This window comes from Neopelma chrysocephalum, unplaced genomic scaffold (genome assembly GCF_003984885.1).
Source record: "Neopelma chrysocephalum unplaced genomic scaffold, ASM398488v2 Primary Assembly neopelma1_121, whole genome shotgun sequence".
Lineage (NCBI taxonomy): Eukaryota > Metazoa > Chordata > Aves > Passeriformes > Pipridae > Neopelma > Neopelma chrysocephalum.
This window is the reverse complement of record NW_020897783.1, coordinates 2,073,049-2,100,659: the sequence shown is the minus strand read 5'-3', so window position 1 is coordinate 2,100,659 and position 27,611 is coordinate 2,073,049. Positions and strand designations below refer to the sequence as shown.

The window sequence follows — 27,611 nt, the reverse complement described above, 5'->3', positions numbered from 1 at the left end:
TCCAGCACTGTAAATGTCAGGCACTCACAGTTTGTGAGAGGAGTGAAAGAAGGTGTTCTGTACTGCTGTGTAAGCTGTCTTGTAGATAGTTTCCTTATCTTGACTCCCTGTGGGAATCTGCTCTCTGGGCCAGTATTACTTCCAGATGAGTAAAATTAATTTTAGTTTTTATCCTTATTACCTCAAGCTTCATGTAGCAGTAAAACAGGTGTGTAGTGTCTGTCTTGAAGAGCATAAATGTCTGTATAAATGAAAGTAACTCATTAAAACTGACTAATATCCAGTATGAGCATCGTAACAGCTGTATAAAACCTGTGAGTTTTACTTCATCTCAACCTGTGCTGCTTTAGTCTCTTTTTAATATCATGAATACTTTTCCTGGAGTTTCTGTCTATGAAGTTATCATGTTGGAAGAAAAGAGAGAACAATAACATTGTTCTGTTCAAAAATACCACCCAGCTGCTCTGGTTTGCTGACTTTTCCTGGAGACCTCAAGTTAGGCTCTGTAGCAGAAGTTCTTGTAACATCCATCTCCCTGGTTTGTATAAACTTATCAGGTATTTGGCTGCTCTTTGCTTAACAGAAAGTAGCATGATTGTTTTAATAGTTTCGTGGTGTCTTTTCCTCAACAGAAATTTTCAAGGATCTCTGCCAATGGGCTCGGAGTCAACGTTTCAAACCAGGATGGTTTTACTCCACTGCACATGGCAGCACTGCACGGGCGCTCCGAGCTCGTCTCGCTCCTGCTGAAACACGGGGCCAGTGTCAGTGCCAAGAACGCCAAACACGCAGCTCCTCTTCACCTGGCCTGCCAGAAAGGGCACTTCCAGGTGACTCGTCCTCTAAATAAAGCTGTTTGACACTTAGCCACCAACAAAAAAAGCTGCAGTGGGAAATTTTCAACAAGACTAAACCAGTAACAGAGAAAATTAGTTCGGCGACTCTGCTTTTTCTTTCAGTGTCTAAAATCTCCAGATGGAAAGGGGATCTTTCAGCTGAAACTGTTTCAGTAGACACCTTTTCTTTCTAAATGATCTGAAATACTGGTTTAATGCAAGTGCTGCCAAAAGCTACTGTCATACTTCAAACGCTTTAAAAATACCTTGTGCAGCTGAATCTTCCTGTGTATATTCCTCTATACCTTCTCTTCAGGGAGGTTATGTGCACCTCTTGGTATCTTCAGTAGCCACTGTATTAAATGTTTGCTGTGTTTTCAACTCATTAAAGTAGATTATGAGCCAGTTTGAGCTCTGAGGGTAGCAGATAACCTCGTCCCTCACTGAGGGTAGGGTATTAATACAGGAGGAAGAGTAAGTGAGAGGGGAAAAATAACAGTCATGAAAAAGCAGGGCAGACAAGCAAATGGGAAGATGCAGAAAAGTGGAAAACTAGGGTTGTAGAATAAGAAGCTGAGGACTGCAGGAGGAAAAAAGAGTACTGTGAGGATGATGGGAAGACAAAGCACTAGGGAAGCAAGAAAAAACAAGAATACAACTCACACTTGTAGGTTAATGAAGGTTAGTTCATGGGATATTTACAACATAAAGAACTCCTTCCAAGTGTTCTTATGAGTTGGGAAAAGTCTGATGGGTACTGCTGCTTGGTGGTTTGGTTTTGATCTTTAGTTAAGTTATTGGTTATGTATATTTTCCACATAGGCCAGAAAATAAAACTCGAGTTTTCTTGCAGTTGCTTAAGTTGGTTTTTTTTTATAAAAGTGTGTTTTAAAATTAATCTGATAGGAAGAGTTGTTTGTGGTTGTCATCTCTTCGGCAAATGTGACACTTGTTTTCTCCATCCTTTTTTCTTCCATCCCTTTCTCAACCTAGATTTCAAAAAAGTGGTTAAAAAAGTAGGGGGGGGCTTTTGCTGCATGATTGTGGTTAGCTGGTATCTTAAATTAAAAAGTTTTTTCTTTCCATAGGTGGTAAAGTGTCTGATGGATTACAATGCTAAACAAAACAAAAAGGATATATATGGAAATACTCCTTTAATTTATGCATGCTTGAATGGTCACTATGAGACTACTGCCCTGTTGTTACAGGTAGGATCACTGAAAACAGAATGTTCAGAGTGGTATTTCTTATGTGGTATCTGTGCTTACCCAGTACTCAGAATCGGTATTTTTAGTTTGACATTTTTCTGTCAAAACTACTCAGGGAAAAAAGAAAGAGGGTTTATTAACTCACTCTTTTCAATGCCTTCCCTTCACAGATTTTAATTACATAAATATTACCTTACTATTGTACAGTTAGCTGTTTTTATGGAACTTTTATGTGGCAGGTGTTGGGTTTTCTGGCTTATGATTCTATCCCATAGGAGTTTTTATTGTGGTTTTGGGGGGTTTTTAAGTATCTCCTAAACTTGGACTGTATAGTAGATATATGCAAAAATGAAGTGAGCTGATCCAGGAAATTGTGGCTATGAGAGAGGAGGAAATAGTATGATCAGATGGCTTATGGTGACTGCAGAGAACTCTGCTGCCTTGTCCTTGTTCCTACATGGGAAAGGAGAGGAGAACAGAATAATGTGCCATCTCCAGTCCGTGCTACCCTGCCTTTATAAGTGGGATTTCGTTTTGCTGTCCGTGCAGCGTGGAGCCTCTGTGAACCTTTCCAATGCCAAGGGCAACACAGCCCTGCACGAGGCCGTGGTGGGGAGGAACGAGGCCCTGGTGGATCTGCTGCTGCAGAACGGGGCCCTGACACACCTGAGGAACGACAGGAGCTGCACCCCTGCAGACTGTGCTGAGCCCGTGAGTGCAGGCACCTCCACTCCCAAATTCCATGTGCACAACTCGGGAAAGGCAGCAAATAGAAGCGTTTGTCAGGACAGTGTTTGCCAGACTTCTGTATAGAATAATCACATGTGATACAAAGACTTCAGATGCCTGTTTATCGTACAACGTACAAATGGTTATATGAAACCTGCTGTGTTTCTAAAATAAGTTATCCTAGGCAAAAAGGATGAGTCTAGAAAGAGTGAAAGCACATATGTAAATAAAAATGGCATTAAATTATGTAATGGCAGAGAGAGCAGAAGAAATGCTGGCAAATGAACACCTTTCACTAATCAGTTGCAAAGGAAAATCTTCCTTTTTCCACTCACCACCTTCTGCCCTTCAAGCCTTTTCATACTTTTTATCTTGCAATAGGTAACTGTGAGCTTCCCCTTTATTAATAGCAATAACATTCTCATTCTATCTAATATTAAATGATACAGAATTTTTTCATCCTTAAAGGATTTGATGCATGGTCCCTCTCTTTATGTGCTTAAATAGCCTGAGATGTAACATAATGACCACTAAGTTCTGTACTGAATCAATTTTAGTATGTATATTACCATTTGAACTGAAATTAGCTTAACCATAAATCATGTAGTTTAAAATAAGAGGTCAAGGCTACTAAATTGTTGCTCTGGTACAATGCAACCTGTGGAACACTGATTTTGCCCCTACTCAAAATGATACAATTTCAGGTTTATGTTTATAATGAGATATTTTCGTGTGTGTTACATTCATTTTGACAGCAATTAATTGACACAATCTGCACAGACTAAAATCCTAAATTGTACTGATGTTTTTCTTTAATAATGGTGAAAAATATGGAAACTCTTAAAATGAAGAACTCAAATATCATGAAGTTGCTGGAAGCAGCACCAAGCTCTGTACCCACATCAGCAGAAGGAGAGAAGGAGAGTGAGCAGCAAGCTACTGTCAAGATAAGGAAAAAAGGTACCTGTCATATTTCCACTGGTATGAATAAAAAGGGATTTAGGAATTCATATGCAAATACATCAAATATTTAATGTAATTGATTTACATATAATTAAAGAACTGTCAATTATTTTGCATATTTATTATAGGTAACACCTAGAATACTGTAACTGCAGCAGACTTTGTGTTATATTCATGACATTGCTGTAAACTTAGTTTTCACCTTTTTGGGGTATGTGTGCAAATTTCACATACAGAAGCATTTAAAGTTAAAAAACACGCCACATTTGAGATTATATAATTAACCATGTATTAACTGTGCATTTCAGTGCAAAGTAAAAGAGGTTTAAATGACTTTGTTATTTAATTTGCCCTGAAACAGGTCAGGGAGTGACTCTTCATTCATTACTGTCTCTCATATTTTGGGACAGAAATAAGAGCTAGAGAGGGAACTGTCTAAACCTTTCAGCACAGTTTGCAGAGGACTTTGAGCAGTGGCAGGATGTGGCACAGCCTCAGACAGTGTGCAGAGACACGTGGCACAGAGTGACAGTGCAGCTGAGCTGCTGCAGTGCCTTATGGCCGCGGGAGAGGGGTGTTACCATCCCTCCTCCCCTCTCACCCTCTGATCTGAGTTATCCACTGCTCCCCTTGTGCTGGCTCACAAGTGTTTCAGGTGCATTTTGAAGCTGGTAGAGTTCACTAACCTGGGGCAAGGGACATAACAAGTTTTGTGCTGAGCCAGCAGAAAGAGGACAGGGAGGCTGCAGAGCAGGAACTAGGAAGGTGAGGAGCAGGAGTGCCCATTTCAGCATCTGTGAGTTTTCAAAATAACTCTTGCATTCCACCCTTGGAAAGATTGTGAATGTCTGGTTAATGGAAAGCCACAATTAATCACAGTGTGCTGATGGTTAAAATTGAGATAGTTCTTTCGAATATTATGAGAATAGTTCTAAAAGTACAATTGAAGATATGTTTGGCATCTGTGTGTTAATTCAGGTTTGTAAAACTTCACAGTCTCTGCAGAAGCTTGGCCAGTCATGCTAATCTGATGAAGAATGTTTACTCCTGCAAATTAAAATGCTTTAAAATTTCCAAAGACAAATTGCCACTCTGATTCAAGTTAGTACTGTTACAGTTTTACTGTAAAATTCAAAATCTAATGTCAGAAGATACCACTTTTCATTCAGAACTGTGTTTTTTTAATTCCTAAGCGTGACTCAGTTGTAATTTTAGCTGCCTGTTCTTTTAAACCCCCAGTGCATTCTAAGCCCTGTGAGAAAGCCGATGATCCCATAAGCAGACAACTTCAACTGGTCCAATCAATTAACAGATTTAACAAGTAAGCAGAGGAGCTTCCTCAGAGTATGTTTGTTGTTTCCCATACATGAACAAGAAATACAGCTGCTAATAAAGCCCAAAGAGGGTCAGTCATGGTTACACATCCCATGCTGGTGTGACAGTGGATGTTAATCCCCCAAGGCTTGCACGTTCAGATGTTCTGGGCATGAAATACTCACTGGGAGTTGAAGGAGCACTTACAAGTGTATTTAAAATGTCTTTGAAATTGGGTTTGCACTAATACTTGGTGTACCATCATTTAAGGGTTTCAGAGCCAGACAGCTTAAAAAATATAATGTTAGTGTTCACTCATTGGTTGGGGTTTGCCTATTATATTTTTTAACGTTAATGTTTATTCTGTAGTAAAATATAGGGAAGGTGGTGTAAGGGAGCAGCCTGTCTCTGGTGAGAGAGTTCCACCTTGTGGAGCTTCAGTGATAGAGGCTTTTATGAAAGGCTTATGTAAAGACATGTAATCTCTTTAATTTCTTTAAAATTTTTTTTAGAGAAAAACACTTACGGAGAACAATAACAAGAGATAAAAGTGTCCCTAATTTTGACTATCAGTTACTGCACCAGGTAAGTGGAAATACTTGCTTGAATTATTTGTATAATATAGCAAATATGTTTGTTTTCTGTTACTATGGGTACATATAAGAGGAAAGTTTCTTTACTAGTGATGGGTGCTGAGTCACTTGACCTGTTTGCCAAATTGCTGCTGGTTCATCATTGTTCAAACTTCAGTGGTGCTTCAATAACACCTCTTAAACACCTTATTCTAACTTTTAAACCTCCTAAGCCTCTTATTGCAGGCTTCATCTCTTGTTTTCTGTGTCATTACAGCAAAACCTAGGACTGAAAAACCGTGCAGGTTGTAGGAGCTGTAGCCAAGCAGGGATGCTTTGGCAAGAGACACATTTTTCAGTACATTAAAATCAGGGCTTGCATAAATCTGGTTGTAAGAGGAGGAGACTGCTTGCGAGGGTGACAGCAATGTGCATGTTGCACTGTCAGCTGTGACACAAATATTTGTGATAGATCCATCTCTGCTTGGGGGTGTGGTGACACCCCACACCAACCTGACTGCTGGATGCTGCCCTTCACCCAGAGCATGTGCTCCCTCTTCCTCCTTACACTGCCTTTGGCTCTTGTTGCACCTTCTGCTGAACCATGTCAGCACACTTTAATCAAGAGGAAAACTAACCTATCCAAAACAAAGCAGGTTTGACCAGGTTAGTCCAGCAGCTGCCCATCATTAGATTGACACAGCCTTGGAAATGCAGACTCTGCTGCTCATGTCCATCTGAAAATGGGATACTGTTCTATTTCATAGAGCCCTTAGGAGATTGAACATTTGCAGAGAGCCTTGAGAACGCCAAATTAATGCTATAAAGCTGTAATATTTTATTAATTCTTGTATTAATGATAATATTCCACTACTTAATTAAACATGGGATTTAGATTTTATAACTGTGGCTTGCTGAATGCAGTGTGTCATGTCAATACACAGGTGTCAAAAAACTAATATGTGACCGTGAGACACAGCTCTTCAGCCATGTGCTGTGGTGAGTTCATACAGCTGTGGCTGTACAATGAATTCATGAGCCACACAACTCTCAATTGTGCCAGTAATCAAGGAGAGCCACCCACTCTGTAAAGGAAAAATCAGGAGCAGGTGTGGAAATGGAAGATACAGTAGTTGGAATGACCAAAAAGAGGCATTAAGGGAGGAGAGGGAAGGGTGGGTGTCTCTTCCCTCACAGGTAACAAATGGAAGCAGGGAAATTTTGCCTTTGCCTTCAGCAGTGCCTGGTTGACCATGTCTGTATTGCTACTGCCATGTTTCTTAATAGTAAAAGAAAGGGCTGTTAATTTCAGGTACCTCGAGACTTGCATTACAAAAGGTGTTTAGAAGAGTTAGGTTGATGTTGGGATACTGCAGTGAAAATAAGTTTTGGAATGCCTGTTCTGTTTTCAGTTCTGGTACTGATGTGGCCTCTTCTTATTTTTTCATATATAGCCAAAGTATAATTACTCTCCTACAAAGTCTGCCATTTTTAATCCTTTGCTGTGTTCTCAGTATAAAGAATACCATGCAATTGATGTGATAATTATAACACCATATTCATTTTACTTCTTTATAATGAAGAAAGTAGGTAATGCTCTTCACATCCCCTACCTCTCTCCTCACAGATGGCTATTAAAAGCTTTGATAAAACCAAGTTAAAGTCTGTGGGAACGCTGGCCCAGAGCACAGTAGAGGGTGTGGACACGGGAAGCAGTGGTGAGTTTGTGGAACACGATGACAGGATGGAAGTTCCTCACAGGAGCAAGTTAATGCAGCGCAGACACACGGTTAACGTGGCCCTTCCAGCAGAGGATGGCAGTGACAGTGGCTCATCCAGCCCTAGAAGTCTGAGTGTTTCCCAATCACAAGACTGCTGTGAGGACTCCATTTCAGATCACTGAATTTGATGCCAAAAGCTGAGGAACTTGGTGGTGTGAGTTTTGTTAACCTTTCACTGTATGTCAGACATCAGTGCCACTCGCAGGCCTGTGCTCAGAGCAGAGGACAAGATGGTTCTGCAGCACAAACTGGATGGTTTAGCACTTTGAAGACTGACTCCTGTTTATGGTGGAGGTAACCAACAGCCAGATCATTACTGACCTCACAAACAGGGACATACCAAGATGTAGACAGCAGAATTACTTTCCTATCCTGCTTAGCACTTATTAAAAAATTCTATGTAACAGTAAACCAAATGAAACCCTGTATTGTATTTTTCAGCCACCCACTTTGTTTTAAAAGTCTTTGAATAATTTTTGCATTTTTCAGTTTTTATCACTACATTGAGAATATATTTATATATATATAAAAAGATATATTGGATAACAAGGTATTTATTGCCAGAGATAACTGAAATGTCTCTATTTTTATTGTAATGTTACAAACCATTATAGTATATATTTCTGTATAGTTCAGTAGCTGGGCAGACAATAGTGCATAACATCTGCAGCACTGCATTATTAATGTGAAGGGATGTAATCCTTGCTGATTCCTTGGCAATGCTCCCCTGTATTAGAGCTGCAGCATCAAGTTCCTACACAGGAGCCAAAATACTGGGGAAAAAGCAGAGAGCCCTTAACAAAGCTGAACTTTGGACTTGCTGTTCACAGCCTAATAAAAAACACTGCAGAAGCGTGTAGGGACACACAAAATAGTTTGGTTTTCCCTTCCTCTAAAGCAAGTAATGCCAAAATGCACAACTGTTCATGATTCTGAACCTGGGCAACATATGCAGACAGAACTGCTTAGGAGCCTGCTCTGGACTGCTCTTAAAAAGGTGACATTCCCATATGAAAGGTACTTCTCTCATCAGTGAGCTTTAGTTGGAATAGGCCAAATCCCACCCCGTTTCCTGGGGTGATCTCTGAAAGCTCACAGGGAACGACGAGGTGGCTGCTTAGATTTCAGCTTCATTTTCCACTGTTCAGTTAGGTGTAAATAGCACAAGCCAGGTTTGACAGTGCAGGATTTTTTATTCTTGGCTCATCACATCCAGCTTGCATTTTATTTCTATTTCCAAACTATTTGTATGGATAATTTTCTTTTAACTGTGGTATTAGTAACCTGCCTGGCAAAGTACAAAGCTGGAAGACAGATTGATGAGTTTTTCAAATAACTTTTTAATCTAAGAGTTAAAATGTCAAATGACATTTGGATTTGATGGTAATGTGTTTATTTTTCTAATAATTTATGAGTTCATATGATTTTCTGATGTGCCTTGGATTTGTGCCAAATGATAGAAAGCAAAAACTAGTAAAATAACTCTTGAAAAATGCTGTTTTCTTTGAGTCCTTTTGTCCAAGCATTGATCTGTTGTGCAGATTTCCTTGCTTGGTTTTTTTAGGCATTTGAAGACTTCACCTTGTATCCAGTTGTAAATTAAAGGATCTCCTGGAATTTACTCTTCAGTTCAATATGATTTTCTTCCCTCCCACATTCACGGATTATTAGGTTGTGTGGTTTTGGATTTAAGGCACAGAGTTGTACAAAATATAATTATTAGTGAAAGTGAACATTTTCACATAACCTCCTTTTCCAGCTCTACATTCACATTACAAAAAAAAAAATGGATGGATGTTCAGCTCTTACAAGCCAAAAGACCCAAAAGGAAAGAGATAAACCAGGTTTTCTTTCCTCTTGTGACACTACAGATGACCCAGAGTAAGTCACTTGACCTTACCTGTAAGAATAACCTCAATATTCAAGAAAAGTTCCAGATCTAGTCCAAATGAAACAAAAATAATAACTGCTTAATACTTTTTTAACCACATTCACACAAGATGAAAAACACCCACTAGTGCTCACTTGAAACCATTTTATTCTGTTCCAAAAAACACTGCAGGTGGAATCATACATGATCCTGTTATGTCAGATAAGGGGTCTGTGGTAGAGTGTTTATCAGCACATTACAGTATTTATCCTACTAACTTCCATAACCATATTTTTGAATAAAGGTGTAGCACAAGTTCAGTTTTAATTTATGCATGCAGGAGTTGCAGAAAGTTTAGGAAAATGGTCTTTTTTTTTTTCCAGTAAGAAACACTCCAGCCATTTGATAAAAGTGGAGGTAGTTTTAAGAACATACGATACCAAGTGTCTGAACAGTGCTATGTTACACCGTTAACTTGCTTTTTTGGAGATAGCCCGATAACTTCACAGAGCAATGGTTCAGCTGTTTGCTGTTACAGTCTCTTTACACAGACTGCCTGATCCAAACACTATTTGATGCCTTCACTTTATTTTTAAATTTCTACTAAGGAGTTGAGAGCCATTGAATGGCTCGACAGGGGTCGTTCAGGGACTCAGGAAATCTCCTTTCTAACACTTCTGGGACTTGGAGGCAAGATTTTAAACTCCTGGAGAGTGGCTGTTCCCAGCTTCTCACCTGGCTCCTGCTATGTTTGGTATCTCCAACAGCAGCAAGTTAAGTGTGTGCAGTGGCTGAAAGCAGAGCTTACACACTGAGTAAGGGGCAACAAAACGTTCATGCTCATGAAGCCGTGGGGAACCTTGCACTGCTCGGGTCTCTTAGACTACAAAAATTTAAGTTATAAAATCCCCCTTCTCAAATTTATTTTACAAGTTCATTTGTTGGCCTTTTATAATAATAATAATAAAAAAAAAAGTGAAGAAGCGTAAACATGGTCAGGTCTTGCGTTCTGCCTGCTAACAGCAAGTTGCCTTTCTCCAGGCATTCGTTTGGCACCCTTACAGTGGTATTAATAATCGTCCTCTTCATCAGAATCCAGTACTCTCCTTCTGTTGAACTAAAATGAAACAGATAAGGTGAAAATAGAGGGGTCACAGTAATTCCAGGCTGGCACAAGCCTTTCCCACAGTGCATTTGACAATGCACTACCTGGAGCAGAACATCCCCCATCCCTCCTCTCCCAGTGGGGCTGCCAGTGTCACACCCCAGCTGCAGATGTTCCTGCTCTGATTTCATCCCAGTACTCACCACTGCAGGGCAGAGAGGTGGAAATACCAAGTTCTGCCCTGAACCAAACCGGTCCAATATCTGTTATTTTTCTGCTGTTTTGTAACAACATCACATTTAGGAAAGAGAACTTACCTTCACTGTTGTTTTCTTTTCTGTTTGCTGACTCACTTTTTCAAGTATTTCTATCAAACCTTGTTCTGATACCTAGGAGAGTGAAAGACCAGCTGTAAAAACACATTCTGAGAAATGCTTAGTATCAAAAAACAGTGAATCACAAATTTCCTTTCTTATGAAAGGTTTTTGATGGAATTATATAATAATATTTAAAAGCTCTCATTTGCCTTTTCATTTATTTAATTTACAGCTATGAGAAACATCCTTTTTTATTTTTAGAGTGAATTGGGTTTGAAAATGAATATATGTAAGAAAGAACTGGGAAAAGATACTCACCTTTCCAGCTAGCTGTCCAAATCTTGCCATCTGTATAAGATAATTCTCTACTGCTTTTGCTTTGTCTGGTTTCACAAGTGCTAAATTGCTTACTGCAACAAAAACAGGCTCTGCTCATTTGGGTTTAAAACATTTTCAAATACCTTCACCGAGTAACTAAAAAGTGATAAATGTCCCTTTGAAATTGTCTCCTTCATGCCAGGGTCATGAAATAAATAGAAAAAAGCATTTTCACTTATGCCAGACACAAGGCAGTTATATTTCTTACTTTAAAATATTTGTTCATTATTAGATTAACCAATTTTTACTTTCCCTAAAATTCCCATTATTAGTTTAAAAAAAAATTGATTAACATTATTCAGATGTCAGTTAAACCCTCCCCTCCAATCACTGATATTGCTGCAAGTTTTATGTTCTCAGCAACAACAGTATTTTTCTAGTCTGGCCTCCATACAAGCACCTGCTGGATTTGAGCAGCACTGGAGTCCACTAGGTGAGAAATTTTGATTAGAAAGTTACTTGGATACTCACATCTTGCACGGGCTGCTTGATCAAGAACTTGGGCTAAAATAGTATTTCTTATCTCTGCTTCCCTGTAAGGGAAAATGAACCACACATTAAAAGTGGGATTTCAAATACCTAAAATAACATGTACAGAAGGCTTTTGATTCATGGAAGATCACTTCAAACCTTACAGTTCCATGATTTTTTTTACAGCTTTTCCTCTCAGGGGCACTTCTATGTACATTGAAGTTACACAGCTGGCAATGTCTTCCAAGAAATCAAGATGAACTTTAATACTTACACCTTCTTACTGCTTATGATTACATCTCAGAGACTACACACTTTGGATCCTGTGTTCAGTTCCATGTGGAATTCATCCCAAGGCAGTGTATGGTAGAGCAGGCACAAGGAATAGTCCTTGCAATGGCAAGACAAACCCAAACCTCATTATGTATTTGGCATTTTTCACTAAGTCTTTATATATTTGCAATATTTGACTATCTGCAATTCTAGTTTATGCATTTCAGTCAATACAAACTTGGACTGTGTGCCAAGTCAGTTCTTCAGACATTTGTTTTCAGTGTTCCCCTGAGCACAAATACTAAACACTGTTCCCACACAAAGCATTTTGTTTCATATTTTTAACTGCAACAGCTATCCCAGAAAAACCAAACCAGGTGGAAAGGCTGTTCCTGCTGCAGTAACAGAGCCAAACCCAAAGTGGTCACTCGGACAAAGCTGGTTTGGGAGGAGCTGTGCCAGCCTTCAAGATTTGTACCACGAACTCTTCCCAACCTTGAAGAGCCAAGATGTTTTTTCCAACAACAAAACAAATGCAGGGGAGTTTTCCAAAGAAATTAAATACTCTAAAAAACCCAGAGTAAATGGTTAAAAATTATTATTAGATGCAAGACCAAAACTCAATAGTCTCATTGGTACCTCTGTTTTGCTTCCTGTTGCGATGGATCACCAGGAGGCTCCTAAGGAATGAGAGTGGAGTAAATACCACAGTCCAGGAACATTTCACACAGGACAGTCTGTTTAAATATTCCAGCAGCATCCATGGAAGCTAAACCTGCCTGAACGTGCCTGGCCAGGGATGAGATCCTGGAAATGGGAATCTGCTGCCCCAGCAAATAAAAATGCCACCCTCTGCTTTCCTCACAACGCAGCGATGCCAACAGTGGGATGAGTGCTGCTCCTGGATCTATTTACTGACTGCCTTCCCCTTAGGTGTAGGTTAATAAACTTCCCAAAGCCCAGAAAACTGACAAAAGCATTATAAACCCATTAAGGTAAGTTAAGTGAAATTAAATTTAATGCTTTGTATTTATCAAAACAAAAGAAAACCCAATCCCAGCTGAGAGCAGAGAATCACAGAATAATGGAATATTCTGAGTTGGAAGGGACCCACAAGGATCATCAAGTCTAACTTCTGGAGCCAATGAAAAGTCAATGAGGGGGGTTCTGCAAGAGTTGGTCCTGCATTAAATACTAATACATATGAAAAATAAAAGGGGACAAACTTCCAAGTCACTATTAGTGATGACTATTCAGAAGAAAGTGACAAAGAGGAAAAACCTGAATTTTATGTAGAATCTGCACCTCAGATTTTACAGGTAACACTTAAAAGTGTGGAAGCTGGATGGGAAACTGTACAGAAAGAGAACAGGGCTGCTCAGAGGTCTGGGAGAGCCTTCACAGGGACAACAAAACTGCCACTTCATATAAATCCATACTAATATCTCCCAGGGGTGTCAGAAGACAGTGCCAGACTCTTTCCAGTGGTACCCAGCAACAGGACAAGGAGAAATTGACATAAACTAAACCACAAAAAGTTCTATCTCAACAGGAGAAAAACCTTCTTCACCTTGAGGGTGGCAGAGCACTGGAAGAGCTGCCCAGGGAGGGCGTGGAGTGTCCCTCTCTGGAGACATTCCAAACCCACCTGGATGCGTTCCTGTGTCCCCTGGCCCGGGTGACCCTGCCTGGGCAGTGGGGTTGGACTGGGTGATCCCCAGGGGTCCCTCCCAACCTGAACCATGCCGTGACTCTTCAGCTCTAAAAACCGAGATGGCTGGAAGGTAATCAATCCATGGAGTAGCGAGTGGTGGGGAGCAAGGTCGGGGGAGGGACCGCTCGTGTGCGGAACCTTCCAGGGCAGAAGGGCTGCTGAGGGGAGGTGTCCGCGGGTCCCGGGCAGTGCCGATTGTAGCCAAGGCCCCCGGCACGGCCGGGCCGCGCCCCCTCAGTCACCAGAGGCCTCTCCTGTCCCCGCTCCCCTCCAGCCTCCTAGGGGTGTTCGCCGCACCCCCCCAGAGCGGCCCGGGCGGGGGCACGGGCGGTGCCTCACCCAGTCCTAGCTCTGATCTCTCGCATCTCTCGCCCCGTGCCCAGCTCTGATCCCTCACCCTGTGCCCAGCTCTGATCCCTCACCCTGTGCCCAGCTCTGATTTCCCCCATGTCTCACCCCGTGCCCAGCTCTGACTTCCCCTATCTCTCGCCCCGTGCCCAGCTCTGATCTCTCACGCCGTGCCCAGCTCTGATCTTCCCCATCTCTCACGCCGTGCCCAGCTCTGATCTTTCACCCCGTGCCCAGCTCTGATCTCCCCCATCTCTCACCCCGTGCCCAGCTCTGATCTCTCCCATCTCTCACCCCGTGCTCAGCTCTGATCTCTCCCATCCTCCGGGCCCTCAGCGCCTCCAGCTCCTCGTCCGCCATTGCTGAGGCCAGGCCCGCCCAGGCCCGAGCAATCTCCCGCCGAGCGCGGCGCCTGCGCCAGGCGCGGCCAATCGAGCGCCGATGGTGCGGGCAGGGCCGCCGGGAGCGGGGGACATGGGGCCGTGTCCCGCTGGCTTTGGGATGTCTCCACGCCCTCCCTGGGCGGCTGTTCCTACATAGAAAGAAGTTCTTCCTCATGTTGAGGTGGAACTTGTCATGTTTTCATTCATGGCCATCGCTCCTCGTCCTGTCACTGGGCACCGCTGAGAGTCTGGGACTCCCCTGACCCCCCTTGGACATTTGTTTGGGTTGATGGGGTCCCCTCTCTGTCTTCTCTTCTCCAAACTAAACACAGTCTCTCCCCGTCTGAGAGATTCTCCAGACCCCACATCATCTCCGTGGCCCCTGCTGGACCCTCTCCAATAGCTCCTGGTCTTTCCTGAGCTGCCCCTCTTTTGGGAGCTGCTGGTGTCTGGAGTTGGAATGGGATGGGGTCAGACCTGTGAGTGCTCTGTGTGTGAGCACAGGGTGTGTCCATTGCGTGTGTGTGATCCCAGGGAGCTGCTCCCAGGCTCCTGGAACACCGAGGGGTTGCTGTGTCCATCGGTACCAGTGACTGCACACCATCACTGCTGCCCTTGGACTCGTGGTTCTGGGTCTGCCACAGGCCCTCTGATTGCCTCTAAAATCCAGGCAGAGGGGCAGGATTTGGCCAAGCATCCCACAGGGGCAATATGGATTTGTCCTTCCCCAAGCTCTGCTCGGCTGGGACTCCCCAAAAGCATCTCACTGTGCTGTGCCCACTGCATCCCACAGTCAGCAACGGGGATATCCTGCCCCTCAGCCGTGGCCCTGTTCCTGGAATCAAATAAAAACAAAAAACTCAAGCAAAAAAAAAAAAAAAAAAAGAAAATAAACACAAACAAACCCACAAAACCAAACAAACAAAACCCCAACAACCCCTCCAACAAAAAACAAAACTAAAACCAAACAAAACAAACAAACAAACAAACAAAAAACAAAACCAAAAATCCCCAACAAACAAGCAATCAAACAAAAAAACCTAAAAACCACAAAACCCCCAAAACAGAACAAAACTGACAAAGGTACTGGCCTTGATCAGGCTGGGTACAAAGTCACCCTAATAGCAACTCAAAGCAGCTATTGTCACAGTCATTTAATAGCTGCAGTCATGTTAAATAAGCAACTTTGACATCTCAAATTTCACCTCTCAGTGCTGGTCACTCACACATTCTCATTAGAGGCTGTAGATCTTTCACTTGTACTTCGAGATTTAATTTAACCAAAGCAACAACTTGAACACAAAAACCTGTTCTACCAGGATGAATAATCCACAACTTCCTAAAAACAGAGGTTTCTTTAAGGATAAATTACCAATATCTCTGGTCTAGTTTTAAAATGTAACAAAATGTGTCAAGTGCTTGACAGAATTGGTGGAGTGGAACTAATTTTCTTTGGCTCTTTCCACGTTGCATGCTCTAACTGGATCAGAGGAGCCTGTCCATCCTTCCTGAAAACTTTTCATCCATTCACATACCTTTTTTAGTCCTTGATAACTTGGAAATCTACTTCGGGAGCACGTTTTTAGTGGCTTTGGAGGCAGGGTTTGGTTTTAGTTCATTTTCCCTTCCCCGCTGGCAGCAGAGGGAGCCCTCGGTCCACGCAAGAGCATTTGGTGCTCATTGTGCCATAAACCAGAAAACAAAAAAAGGTTTGTTGTTTTTTTTTTCCTGTGCAGTATGTTCTCACAGATGAAGCTTTAATCTATATCGTACATCTCTGCTGCTGTAAATTCATGCTCCATTTTACCACCATATGCTTGGCTTCGCTCAGAGAAAGCTGCAATAATCCTAATACTTCATCTCGCTTTACAGATATTTGTGTTGCGGGTTTGATTGCACATTGTTTGCTCACACACTTAAAGGTTATGACTTAATAAGGTGTTTCGGATGAGTTTATTAGCAGTGAGCTGGCAGCTGATGAGTTTTCATGTTTTGAGAAGGTGTTGTCATAGTTATTGTCCACTACAGTGTGAAGTTCGGGAAGCAAAAAGGGAGAGTTTGGTTCTTTAAAGGAATCTGGAGTCATGCAGCACAGTGCTTTAGGTTGTGATTTTTGGCTAGTTTCTTTTTCAACTTGGAGGTACATATCATTTCCTCTGCAAACTGGGCAGTTCAATGCGAAAGCATGGAAGGACAGACACAGGTTTTTCAGTATCAGTAGAGTTGCTTTATAACATTCAGGACCTTTAAATGTGATGCAGAAATGATGGGTTCCTGAAAGTTTTAAACACATTTGATATATCCACAGAATTCTGCATATCATTTATAGTGATGAAAAATGGTAAACAGAAAAGAGATGCTTTAAAAAGTCTTTTTTCCCCTTTTTTTTTTTTTTACAGAAACTAATATTCTGTATTCTTTAAAATTGTCAGCTGTGAAAGGTGCTCAGTATCGGCTGGGTTGCAAGGAATAATGCACTATATGTACATTAGTAGATCAGTAGAGTGACAGGAAAAGTACTGTAAAAGATCTGTAAAAATCTCAAGGGTATCAATGTCAATAAGAGGATCCTTCCCGAGCCCTTTGAGACTCCATCTCAGACACTAGAGGGCTCAAGAAATGCTTCTGATTTCTTCCACAAGGTTTTAATCACTATAAATGGTGTGTCTCTTTCAGTAATGCTCACATTGACCTTATAATCATCCTTGGAATGACACCATATTACAGCCATAACAGAAGAATGGCAATGCATGAATAAGCTAATGAAGAAAACATCTCCTTCCTCAAGCAATTGCAAATAAAGCAAAATACCTACAGTTGTGACAACACTCTGCAAACTCCATGTTTAGTATTTCTGATTGGAAGATACACTGAAAATCCCTGCTTGACAAAATCCTTGCTTGATGAAATCCTTGCTTAGTCATCTCTGGCCTAAATTAAAATTTTAGTACAATTTAACCACATAAAATTTGCTATTGGCCTTTGAAAAAAATTGGCAAACATTGCAGTGCCTTCAAAATAAGCACTGCAAGATTTTTCCACCCTGCAGAAACTGAAATAAGGCATTTTAAAAAAATTAATATTTAAAGAAAAAATTGAAAACTGAATTCAGTATTTGATATGAGAGAAATGAAGAAAAATTTACATCAGCAGTAGAACCCAAATATATAATCTTAAATAATTAACAGTGAATTTTAAGCATCTAATTAGTTATTACACAATGATATTGTGGTTATTCCAAAGTTTACTGAAGCCATAAAAAATTTCCCCTTTAATTTCAATTATTCTATAACAAACACACCAGTGCTAACAAGGATTGTTTGCAATGCAACACTCTGAACAGGTGCCTCAGCAGTGGGCACTAAATAAATAAATACAGTCTGAAGAAACACTGCCCAGGCTGGGTCATGGGTGTGCAAAGATTTGTATGCAATGATATCAAAGTACAGAAGAATAGATTTGGAAATGGAATGATGATATGGGAGGAGATCTCAGATTGTAAAAGACAGGAGTGAAACAAGGAAAAGATTATTCATTACAATTTTATAGATAGACTTTTTAATTACATTTTATTTCAAGTGGTAAACAGAAAATATAATCCGTGTAGTGCCATCAGCTCTGAGGAGCACACTCAGATGTTCCTTTATATATATTTGCATATATTTATTTATATATATATATTTATAAAAAGTGGGATACTGAAGCTGTGAAGTCGATAATAAGTATCTTACAAATTTCTGTAGGAAATTATTCACAGCTTAAGTCCAACACCTGCAAAGTACTCGAGTTCATGGGTAGCTTTCAGTTCATGGAAAATCCATTAAATTTGTGTGTGCGTATATTTTATATATATATTTATACATTTATATATGTAGGTATGTATTTCCTTTTTTAAGATTGCCATCACTCATGGATTTGCTCTGCTACAGAAGTGTCAATAGTTACTTTAACCTGGCTGAAGCCGTTAATGGGATTTTTGTTGCTATGTGTGCTTTCATGCCTTAATTTTTTTAAACATCTGCGTTAAGTGTTTTTTCTTGTGCTTTATCAAGAATTAGAGCATGAATGCCTTCAGGTTTTTTTGGCTAAAATCTTATACTTGGGACTGTTTGTTCTCTTTCTGAGTTTTGTATTTGTGCCCATGAGAAGACCAGCTGAGCAGGTTAAGCACTTTCTGTAAGATAAGGTCAGGCTTGTCCTCCTTCCTTAGCTCTCTCTGCAGCTGAACATGAACATTGCTTCTCCTGAAACACATGTTCCCCAGATTCCAAATAAACATCTGAACCATGAATAACAGGGAGTAGACAATTTAGAAATATCTCTGTAAGTCAAAAGGAAAGATATTGCAGTTGCCAGTAGTATTGTTTTATTTAATAAAATTAGATAGTCTCACTTTTTAAAAAAAAAAATCATTTAGGAGTTTAAAAACTGTTGCTAAACTTAGGTGTGGAAGTTTACCCTTGTTGTCCACCAGAATTATTTTTTGCTTTAAAAAATCCCAAAACAACCTCAAATAAACCCTTCCATATTATTTGAGCTTCATAAATTTGAAGCATGCCTCTATTAAAAGATACTACAGTATAAAAATGAAATGCACTGACCCAGCAGTTCTCTCCTGTGTAGTGAGTGTCTGCTTGCTTTAGTAACAAACATGAACTATTGCTGGTTTTTTACTTATTTTTGGAAATGACATCAGTGTAAGAGATGCAGTAGATTTTTTTTTCATTGTTAAGAGAAATATTTCTTGCTTTGCAACTATTAAATTTTGCTGTAGCCTGTAGAAAAGAATCTACTTTAAATGGTATGAAACACTATTGGTTCTAATTATTTATTTAATTAAGAGCCCATGCAATAGAAGATGCACATTAAAAATATTGAAGTTACCAACTTTAACCCACTGTCTCTTCCCTGCATCCCCTACTATAAGTTTCCTGTATGCCCTAATTGCAGCCATAAGCTTTGGTTTCCAAATTTCCAGCGTTAATAAGATAAAGTATTTTTAAAATGTAAGAGCTCAAAGTGTAAGTCAAACAAATTAAAATATTTGTTCACTCGAGAGCTTCTTTAATTCTCAAAGATGAAGATAAGCTAATCACTTTAAAACTTTAAAGGGGGTTTCTGCCCTTGTGGGTAGTATACTATTCTTTATTACTGACTAAGCCAGAATATTTCTTATAATAACTGCTGATCTGACTGACACATGCTAATTGAGATGTGCAGTGTAAGACACCTCAAATGAGCACAGACACCAGTGTGTGGTACTGTCACACTGTTTGTAGTCACTTAAACAAATTTTCTCTTCAGAGGATAGTCTGTGTAAGGCTGTTTTAAGTACCTTTCTGTTAAATGTGCTGATTCGTGATATTTAAAAATTTGGTTCCTTCCACCTAGGAGCAAACCCCTCTCAGCTCCAGCAAGTCTCTATGGAAGAGTGTTACACTGGATCTAGGTCAGTCCATCTGGGGCTTTCAGATCTGCTGACTGGCAGATTTGGGCTCCCTGATTTTGTGGCAATTGTCTGCTCCAGACCCTGGAATCCTTCACATCCCAAGCCATAGGGCTGCAGTCCAATGATGTGCTTCCCAGAACTGTGGAATCTGGAAGACCAGGCTTCTCAGCAGCCCTTTAGGCTGGGTGCTGAGCAGCTCACCAGAAGCTGGCCTGGCTTCTGCTGGAAGATGGGCAGGATGGAATCAGCTACATTTTCTCTGCCAAATCTGCAAATTCTGACAATGTATATTGTTCTTCTGATTAGTTCTGGTGAGGTGAAAATAGTTTGGGATTCTGAAACACAGAGAAATGTGATGACCAAAGCAAAAGATATTGAAGTTTTGGAGAATTATGCTTATAAATAGGAAAGACAAGCAAGAACGAGTGGATTCTTTCTGTTTCCTTCATGTCTACAAATAAGTGAAAAATACTCTCAGGAAGGTTCCCTAAGATTTAGTGTTGAGCACATACATTTGTTGTGGTTTAGGTATTGAACGTGAAAACAGCAATCTGCTTCTCACACAGACATTTTATTAAGGCAGTTATAGGGAAATAGCATTGTTTTGAGAAAAATGAATGCTTACAGAGTTGGGTAAAGTCATATGCAAAGGTCACTTTTTAGAAAAAGGGAAATTACTCTTTCTGTGTCATCACATATCAAAATTCTGAGAAAGAGAAAAACTTCATCATGTGAAAACTTAGGATGCTTATGAAAAGCTTTTCTGGAAAGATTTTTCTACCTGTTTATTGACATTATTAATAATGTATTTAAATTGGTAAGCAGGAAGGCGTGAACCAGGGAAAACAGAGCATACCATTAGAATGTTATTGAGTGACAATTTATCATGACAGTGTTGTCTGATTTCAACACATCTCCAGTTTCACTTTTTGATATGCATGTATAGCTCATTTAGTTTGATTGTAAGTCACGTAGGAGGTGTTTCTGGCTGCATAAGTATGTCTTTTTAGGAACATTATTGTATTTAAATAATTTGTTCTACATCTCCTTGGACTTGTATATAGCACACTGTGCTTAACAGCAGAAAGGGTCTTCCAGCTGCCTGAAATAAACTGGAAAGTAATTGTTATAAAATACTGAAAGATATTGAAAATGTCATTAGTTTTTCCCTTTTGGAGGAAGGTTTCTGCTTTTAGCATGACAGAAGGTATTTCTTGCACTCATTCAAGTGCTGGATTCCAAGAAAAAATTGTGACTTATATGGAGAAAGCTGCATAAAGAACTAGCAAGGATTAGACAACAACAGCTGTACTTTTGAATAATTTAGGTTTAATTTGCAAAATTATACAGGAAAGGATTATCACTTGTACTTGCATTTGAGGAAGTGGAGCTACAAGTGTTGTTATAAAAAGTGACAATGTACAAACCATCTAAAATCACACGGGGGCTGTTGTGTCGCTTTGGGCTGGATCCTGCAGAGCTGTGAGCCAAGACACTTGTAGAATCATGAGTGGGGAGTAAATAGTGTGGGAAGAGCTTCCTTTGTCTAGATATGCAGCAGAGTAGAGCCCTTCCTGAGAGTTTAAACTAGTGCTTGAGAGTAATGTCTGTCAGGTGCACCAGATGCCATACTCACCAGCTTGCTCCAGAGGGGTTGATTAATTCTGCTATTGTTATGTATTTATAGTTATTTATAGTAAAAGATCCTAGGGGACTTCCAGCCCCATTCTTCTCCTGGAAAGTATGTGGCATTCAAGAGCACTCACTGCTTCAGGCATATCTGCCTTTTGATCAAAAGCAAAGTTGATTGTCCCACTTTTCCCTAAGCCATCCTGCCCTTCAGCTACAAGGTATATGTAAACCAGGAAAAATGCCTTGCACTGTTCTCTCCTGCCTCAATATTGACAGTGCAGTTCCATATGGTTAAGGTAAGATTTTCCTCAGAATGTTTCCTGTTCATATTTGAAAGGCATTCTGATTTTTAAGCTGCAAATTCTGCATCAAATATTTATCATTTACATTTATATATAAATTTACATTAATATATAAATCAGTGAGTTACAAAGACTGTAATTCTGTAATTTCTAAACATGAATTCATCAGTATTGGCAGAGATAATGATTTTGTCTTGGCCTTGCCATCATCTGATCCCACAGGTGAACCTCAGTAACCAGCAGGTTGGTTGTACTTGGTGCTGTGTGTGACCAGGAGATATCTGTGCTTGTGTGAGATCTCTGGAAACGATGCTCACCTGCACTCCAGCCTTGCAAGGATCTGTGCAGCCCGGGCACGAGACCCTGAGGGTTGTAAGTCCTGGCTTTTACAGAACAAAACGAGGTAAACTTCAAGTTACTGTAATAAGAGATGCACACAGGTAATTCAAGTCAGGAGCAAGAAAAGAATTCTTGGGTTAGTACAAGAACTGGTGCATCTTGCCAAATCCAAAGTTAGAGCACAGAAATAGAGGAAGTTGTTGTAAGTGGGAGAATGGTCTGGGACATTCAGAGAACCCTGGTGGAATCTCAGAGTGCTGTTCCAGTCAGGAAAAAGCAGCAAATGATGTGTAAAGTTTATTATACTCCCTAGATCTCCATAAACTCGCAAAGTGAAAAACCTGAGGAGCTTGTCCTGTGAAGCCATGTGGTCAGGATATCTGGAGATGGGCTGAAGTCAGGAGTCTAACTATACAATATCCAGGGCACCAATTTAGATTCTCACTAAGTTGCAGAATTGGTAATAGGATTACAGAGCCTCAAGTATTTGTCTACGATTACCATAGGGCAGTGAACTATAAAAATCACCATCCTTTTATTTTTTTAACAAACAATGGTATAAAGTCTCTATTTTTTTTTTCTAAAAAATCCTTGTGAAATCTCCCAGTTTCCTGTCTACATGTTGATTAAAATAATCTTTTTTTAAAATGTAGGTTGAATTCTGCATGTGAAATTATGAATAAGGCTCATCTTTGAAATCTGTTAGAACCACATTGGTTTCTAAATTAATTATCTGTTGAATTTTTGATGCCAAAGTGAAAGACCTTTCACAATGTAGTTCCTTTCCTGGTATGTTTTCAGTTTTTTACAGAGAGAAATCCTAATGGATGTAGAAAACAGAACTCATTAAAATGATCGCACAAGATAGTTTGATCAAATTTTGATCAAATACTAGTTCTAGGTTCTTCATAGTATCCTACTAGTTAGGGAACTCTTGGGAAAGTTCTTGGAGCCATGTAAATCTTTGTGACCAAGTTATGAGTTCTTCCCATCCCATTCCAATCTCTGTTGCACTTTGTTCTCTACACAATCCACAGATGTCACAAATTTTCTGTTTTAAGACCAAAAAAAAGCCTCCACAAAAGCACTGAAGATGACATCCCCTGTTGGAGGTTGCTTTTATACACAGATTTCAATATGAGGCATAAATGGAGAGAATATATTAATGTGTGAAGCTGATGATTGGTATCTCAGTTACTTGCGGGATGAAATGGAGAAGGTCACTCCCCATTGGTAACAGTAGAGCACTTGGACTTTTCATTCTGAGTCTCCCATAGTCTTCCTACTTGACACTGGACTGCCACATCCCCAAAAAGGAAACCAGATTCTCTAAAAGACTTACAGAAAGGTACAATACTGGGTTTATGAACTTTTTCACAGTCTTGTGTAGGACTGTGAATAAGGAAGATGCACTGTTTGGTTCACAAGAAAAGTAAACATTATTCAGTCTCATGAAAGTTGAGTAATGTGATGAATATGGAGTATTTTAAATTTTTTTTGCCTTTCTTTTATCTCAGAATTATTCTTAATCTTAAATTATTCGTGTACTACATAAAAATAACTAATTCCCATTTTATACTGTTTGACTTTATTCTTGAAAGCACAGTTTTGTTTTAAAGAGGAACTTCAAATCTAGTATCTAGTATCAAATCTAGAATCTAGTAACTTTTTCTGCAACATAGCTGATTTATGTAGCCAGTTAACTTTAATGATGAAATTTAGCTCTATTGTTTTTTTAGTTTTACTTATGCCGAAAATCCAACACAGTTCAATAAATGTTGGATTACGTTTCTTGCTATTTATAGAACCAGAAACATTCTCTAGCTAAGCTACATTTCACCTAGAATTTTTTTTTTCCTTCATAAATCGGGAGGCATCAGAGAGCTGATTAACTGTGACCAAGGATGTGACTTAAGACTCAGGTACAAGCTGAGAGCAAAACCGGCTCTCAGGTAGCTATCAAGAACAGGTAGCTATCAAGAAATCAACAATAAAATGTTTTCAGAGCGCCGGGGGAGCTTGTTTGACACAGGTGACAGACTGCAGGACATCACCCGGGGTGAGCGGACGAAGAACTTGGCTCCTGGGGAAGGTGGGGGGCCGGGGAGATTATTCCATCAGCAAGGTAACTGGGACAGTTCACCCGGCGGGGACACCCCAACCCGGCCGGGAGGAGTCAGGGCGGGGGCGGGCGCGGCCCCGGCTGCCCCCCGGGCGCGGCCCTGCCCCGCGGCCCCTCCCCGCCCGCCCACTCGCCGCGGGAGCGCCGCGCACTGCGAGCCGCGATGGGCGCGCTGGGCACCGCCGGCTGCTTGCTGCTGCTGCTGCTGAGCGGGGCTCTGCTGTGCGGGGCTCCGGCCGCCGCCCGCGCCGCCCCGCGCAGGACACCCGCCTTCGACGGGCAGGTGGCGGAGAACCGGCCGGCGGGCACGCGTGTGCGCGGGCTGAGCATCCCGCTGACGCGGCTGGGGCCCGAGCCCTGGTGCGCCAAGGTGCAGGGGCGCCGCTGGCACCTGCAGCTGCTGGGCGAGGGGCACTCGCACTTCCAGGCGGGGCTGGACGCGCGCACGGCCCGCGTGTGGCTGCGCACCCGGCGGCCGCTGGACCGCGAGGCGCGGGCGCTGTACTCGCTGCGCCTGGCGCTGTGCTGCAAGCGCTGCGCGCCCCAGGGCGCCGCGCCCGCCGAGCTGGCCGCGCTCACCGTGCGCGTCCTGGACGACAACGACAACGCGCCGCGGTTCGTGGGGCCGGGCCCCGCGCAGCTCCGCGTGGAGGAGACGCTGGCGCTCAAGTCGCAGGTGTGGCAGGCGCGGGCCGAGGACGCGGACGCGGGCGCCAACGCGGAGCTGCGCTACTTCGCCCTCCCGCGCAGCGCGCACTTCTTCGTGGTGCCGCGCAGCGGCCGCGTGGTGCTGGTGCGCTCCCTGCTCCACCTGCGGGCGCCCATCCCGCTGCGCCTCTACGCGCGGGACCGCGGGCGGCCCGCGCTGCTCAGCGAGCCCCTGGAGCTGGAGGTGCTGCCGCAGCCCAAGCGCCTCCCGCCGCCCCCGCCCCGCCGCCGCCGCCGGGCCGCGCTGCCGCCCGCCGCGCCCCTGGCGCTCGCCCTGCCCGAGGACGCCCGCCCGGGCACCCGCCTGGCCACGCTGGCCCCGGCGCGCTTCGCCGCCGCCTGGTTCGAGCTGCTGTCGCCGCCCGTCGAGGAGTCGCCGGTGCGCGTGGAGCGGGAGAGCGGCGAGGTGATGCTGAGCGCGGCCCTGGACAGGGAGGCGGCGGCCGCCTGGGAGATCGTGGTGTGCGTCCAGGAGCGCGGAGGTGGGTGCGGGGCGGGCGGGGGGACGCGGGGGTGCCGCGGGCACGGGCGGCTGCGGCCGCGAGGGAAGTTGCGACTTACTCAGAGTAGTGGTCTTGTCCCATCAGCTTTTGTCCCCAGGTGACAAGCAGCACCTAACGGTGGTTTAGCGTCAGGTGTCACGTGCTGTTATGTTGTGGAATGTAGTTTTGGTCTTTTGAATCTGTAAATTGTTGATATTAAAGCACTGGAGGTGACAAGAAGTGCTTCATGGCTTAGGGAGCGTGGTCTGTAGAGCTTGGTGGCAATGCGTGGAGCAGCAGGGTGTTTAGCAGAGTTTAACTGTTTCACCGGTTAAAATTCTCAGTCATTAGTGAGTGGCGTGGAAAATATGTAACATTTCACAGAATATTCTGAGTTGGAAGGGACCCACAAGGTGTCTTGCCTGTCTTACCTCTATGTCAAGGCACAGCATGTTAGATACGCCACACTTCTTACATACAGGTGTTTGCTATTAAAATGTTCCCTATGGTTCTCATCCTGTCAATGCCTCACTTGAAGCATGCAGCTGAAGCCACTCGGTTTTGAGTCACTGTTAAAGTTTGTGTTTGACTCAGAGGTATAAGATGGGTTTGTACAAACATGGAGCCTTTGCATTTATGTGGCTGCTTTAAAAAAAAAAAAAACTCTGAGAAGTCCAGTGTGCACTATTAAAATGGCACATTTGTGACTTAAATTGTCATCATTCACAGGCTCTTACTCAAGTTAAGTAGAATAGTTCATTTCATTTACTGATAGCATCTTTTGCTTTCAGAAATCCTTTTTGAGTTTTTAATTGCCACCTTGGCAAATATTTTTCCACCTGTGAAAATACAGCTTAATGTAAACATATTTTTAATTTACTGGATGCTGGATATCTGTGCATGTTCACCACGTGTCTTATTATTTTCATGTTACTTGGGATTGTAGCAATGTTCTGAAGATTGCCCAGGATGAGTATTCTGGAGAAAATCGTATCAGCAGAAAATAAGTTGTTTGGCCTGATTTCATCTTGGAAAGGTTTAGGAAGGGTTTGGCGTTGTGTGACTTCTAGTGGTTGTGAAAACGATTAACTTCTCAGCAGTGCAGCTGCTTGGAGTGATTTCCCTCAGCCACAGAGCAGCGCAGGCGGGAGAGATGAAAAGCTTCCCACGCGATCCTTTCCCTTATCTCGCTTGTTTTCTGACTGAGGGGCAGCCCACAGGAGTGAGAGGCAGTTTATTCCTTGGTGTCTGTTAAATCCCTGAGGATGCCCGCAGGGTTCTAATTAGCGCTGACAGTTTCAGTGACATGGATACTTCCCCCTCTGCAGGAGGCTGCAGCAGCAACTCCTTTCACTCAGGTCCTGAGGAGCAACTCTCAGATCCTTCTCCGTTTCTCCCTTGGGTTTTGTTGTGCCTGTCGCTGTGTTGATGTCAGTCACTCGCACTGGCTTTGTGCTGTGTTCCAGCTTGAGCTTTGGCTGCAGACCAAGAGGTTGATAGACCAATTTCCAAAACGCAAGTGCTCTATGCTCACTACTCAATCCTGAGCAAGGCTACCTGCCAAGGGGCATGTCATTACTCCGCGGCAGTGACAAAATCCATCGGGTCAATCTGAGTGTGCTGCTGGGATGTTCACCTACTCTGTCAGGTAGCTCAAGTTTCAGCCCTTTGTTGGTGTCACAGCTCCCTCTGTCAGGATCAAGATGATGATGTTAGAAAAGTGGTAGCCCGCGGTTACTGCTGCTCTCACCTTTGTGATTGTTTTGGCTCTTGCCTAGTCTGAATATAGAAGTCTGAGATTGCCTGGAGCAAAGCTTGTCACTCTGTCACACCTGAGATTTCATTTCCAAAGCAATTCTGCAGTTAAAAATAATCCAAAACAACTTCTAATTTAATTTCAGGGTGTTTTTTCCACCTTTGGAGTATTTTCCACTAGCCCGACATATTACTGTTAGTAGTATGTAGTAGTAAGAGAATAAATCTCTAAGAAATATGTAGAACTAGGATCTGACTCAGATTAGGCAGAGAGCAATTAATTGTGGGCAGTACAAATGATATGCCTTAGATACTGGTGATTTTAAGTTTCTTGGTTTAAGGGAGAATAAATTCAAAATACACCTTTATTAATACTATTGTTTTCAACAGTTAAAGGTTAATAATGAATCGAGATCTTTAAAACTTTCAAGTTGCAGAATGCTTACGTTCTCGTTTTGTAGGAGTTAAAATACATTTAACATAATACTTTCAAACAGATCTAGCAAGTTGTGTCTCTTTCCTTACTTGCAATTCAGACTGCAGTAATGTGAGAAAAGATA

General features: G+C 42.1%; 3 protein-coding genes across 7 annotated transcripts in view; 2 read left to right on the top strand and 1 right to left on the bottom strand.

Moving 5' to 3' along the window:
- The window catches only part of ANKRD27 (ankyrin repeat domain 27), a 54,059-nt gene extending 45,163 nt beyond the window's left edge, over positions 1-8,896 (top strand). For 4 of the 5 annotated variants that reach the window (XM_027697655.1, XM_027697653.1, XM_027697654.1 and 1 more), the window contains exons 23-29: positions 633-830; positions 1,925-2,044; positions 2,594-2,755; positions 3,625-3,733; positions 4,976-5,057; positions 5,563-5,635; positions 7,250-8,896. In XM_027697655.1, coding sequence (XP_027553456.1) covers positions 633-830; positions 1,925-2,044; positions 2,594-2,755; positions 3,625-3,733; positions 4,976-5,057; positions 5,563-5,635; positions 7,250-7,525 — 1,020 coding nt within the window. In that variant the 3' untranslated portion in view covers positions 7,526-8,896. The remainder of the gene's footprint in view (positions 1-632; positions 831-1,924; positions 2,045-2,593; positions 2,756-3,624; positions 3,734-4,975; positions 5,058-5,562; positions 5,636-7,249) is intronic. The other variant, XM_027697656.1, reaches the window with a different exon arrangement.
- A 528-nt stretch (positions 8,897-9,424) lies between these two features.
- Positions 9,425-14,275, bottom strand: PDCD5 (programmed cell death 5). The gene is made up of 6 exons (XM_027697660.1): positions 14,174-14,275; positions 12,457-12,497; positions 11,545-11,606; positions 11,014-11,105; positions 10,696-10,767; positions 9,425-10,390 (listed from the first exon to the last, which is right to left on the bottom strand). The coding sequence occupies exons 1-6, from the start codon at positions 14,237-14,239 to the stop codon at positions 10,343-10,345; spliced, it is 381 nt and encodes a 126-aa protein (XP_027553461.1). The 5' UTR covers positions 14,240-14,275; the 3' UTR covers positions 9,425-10,342.
- A 10,917-nt stretch (positions 14,276-25,192) lies between these two features.
- The window catches only part of LOC113974496 (neural-cadherin-like), a 56,140-nt gene continuing 53,721 nt past the window's right edge, over positions 25,193-27,611 (top strand). Inside the window, exon 1 of the mRNA XM_027697661.1 lies at positions 25,193-25,296. Within this exon, the coding sequence (XP_027553462.1) occupies positions 25,224-25,296 (73 nt within the window). The 5' untranslated portion in view covers positions 25,193-25,223. The remainder of the gene's footprint in view (positions 25,297-27,611) is intronic.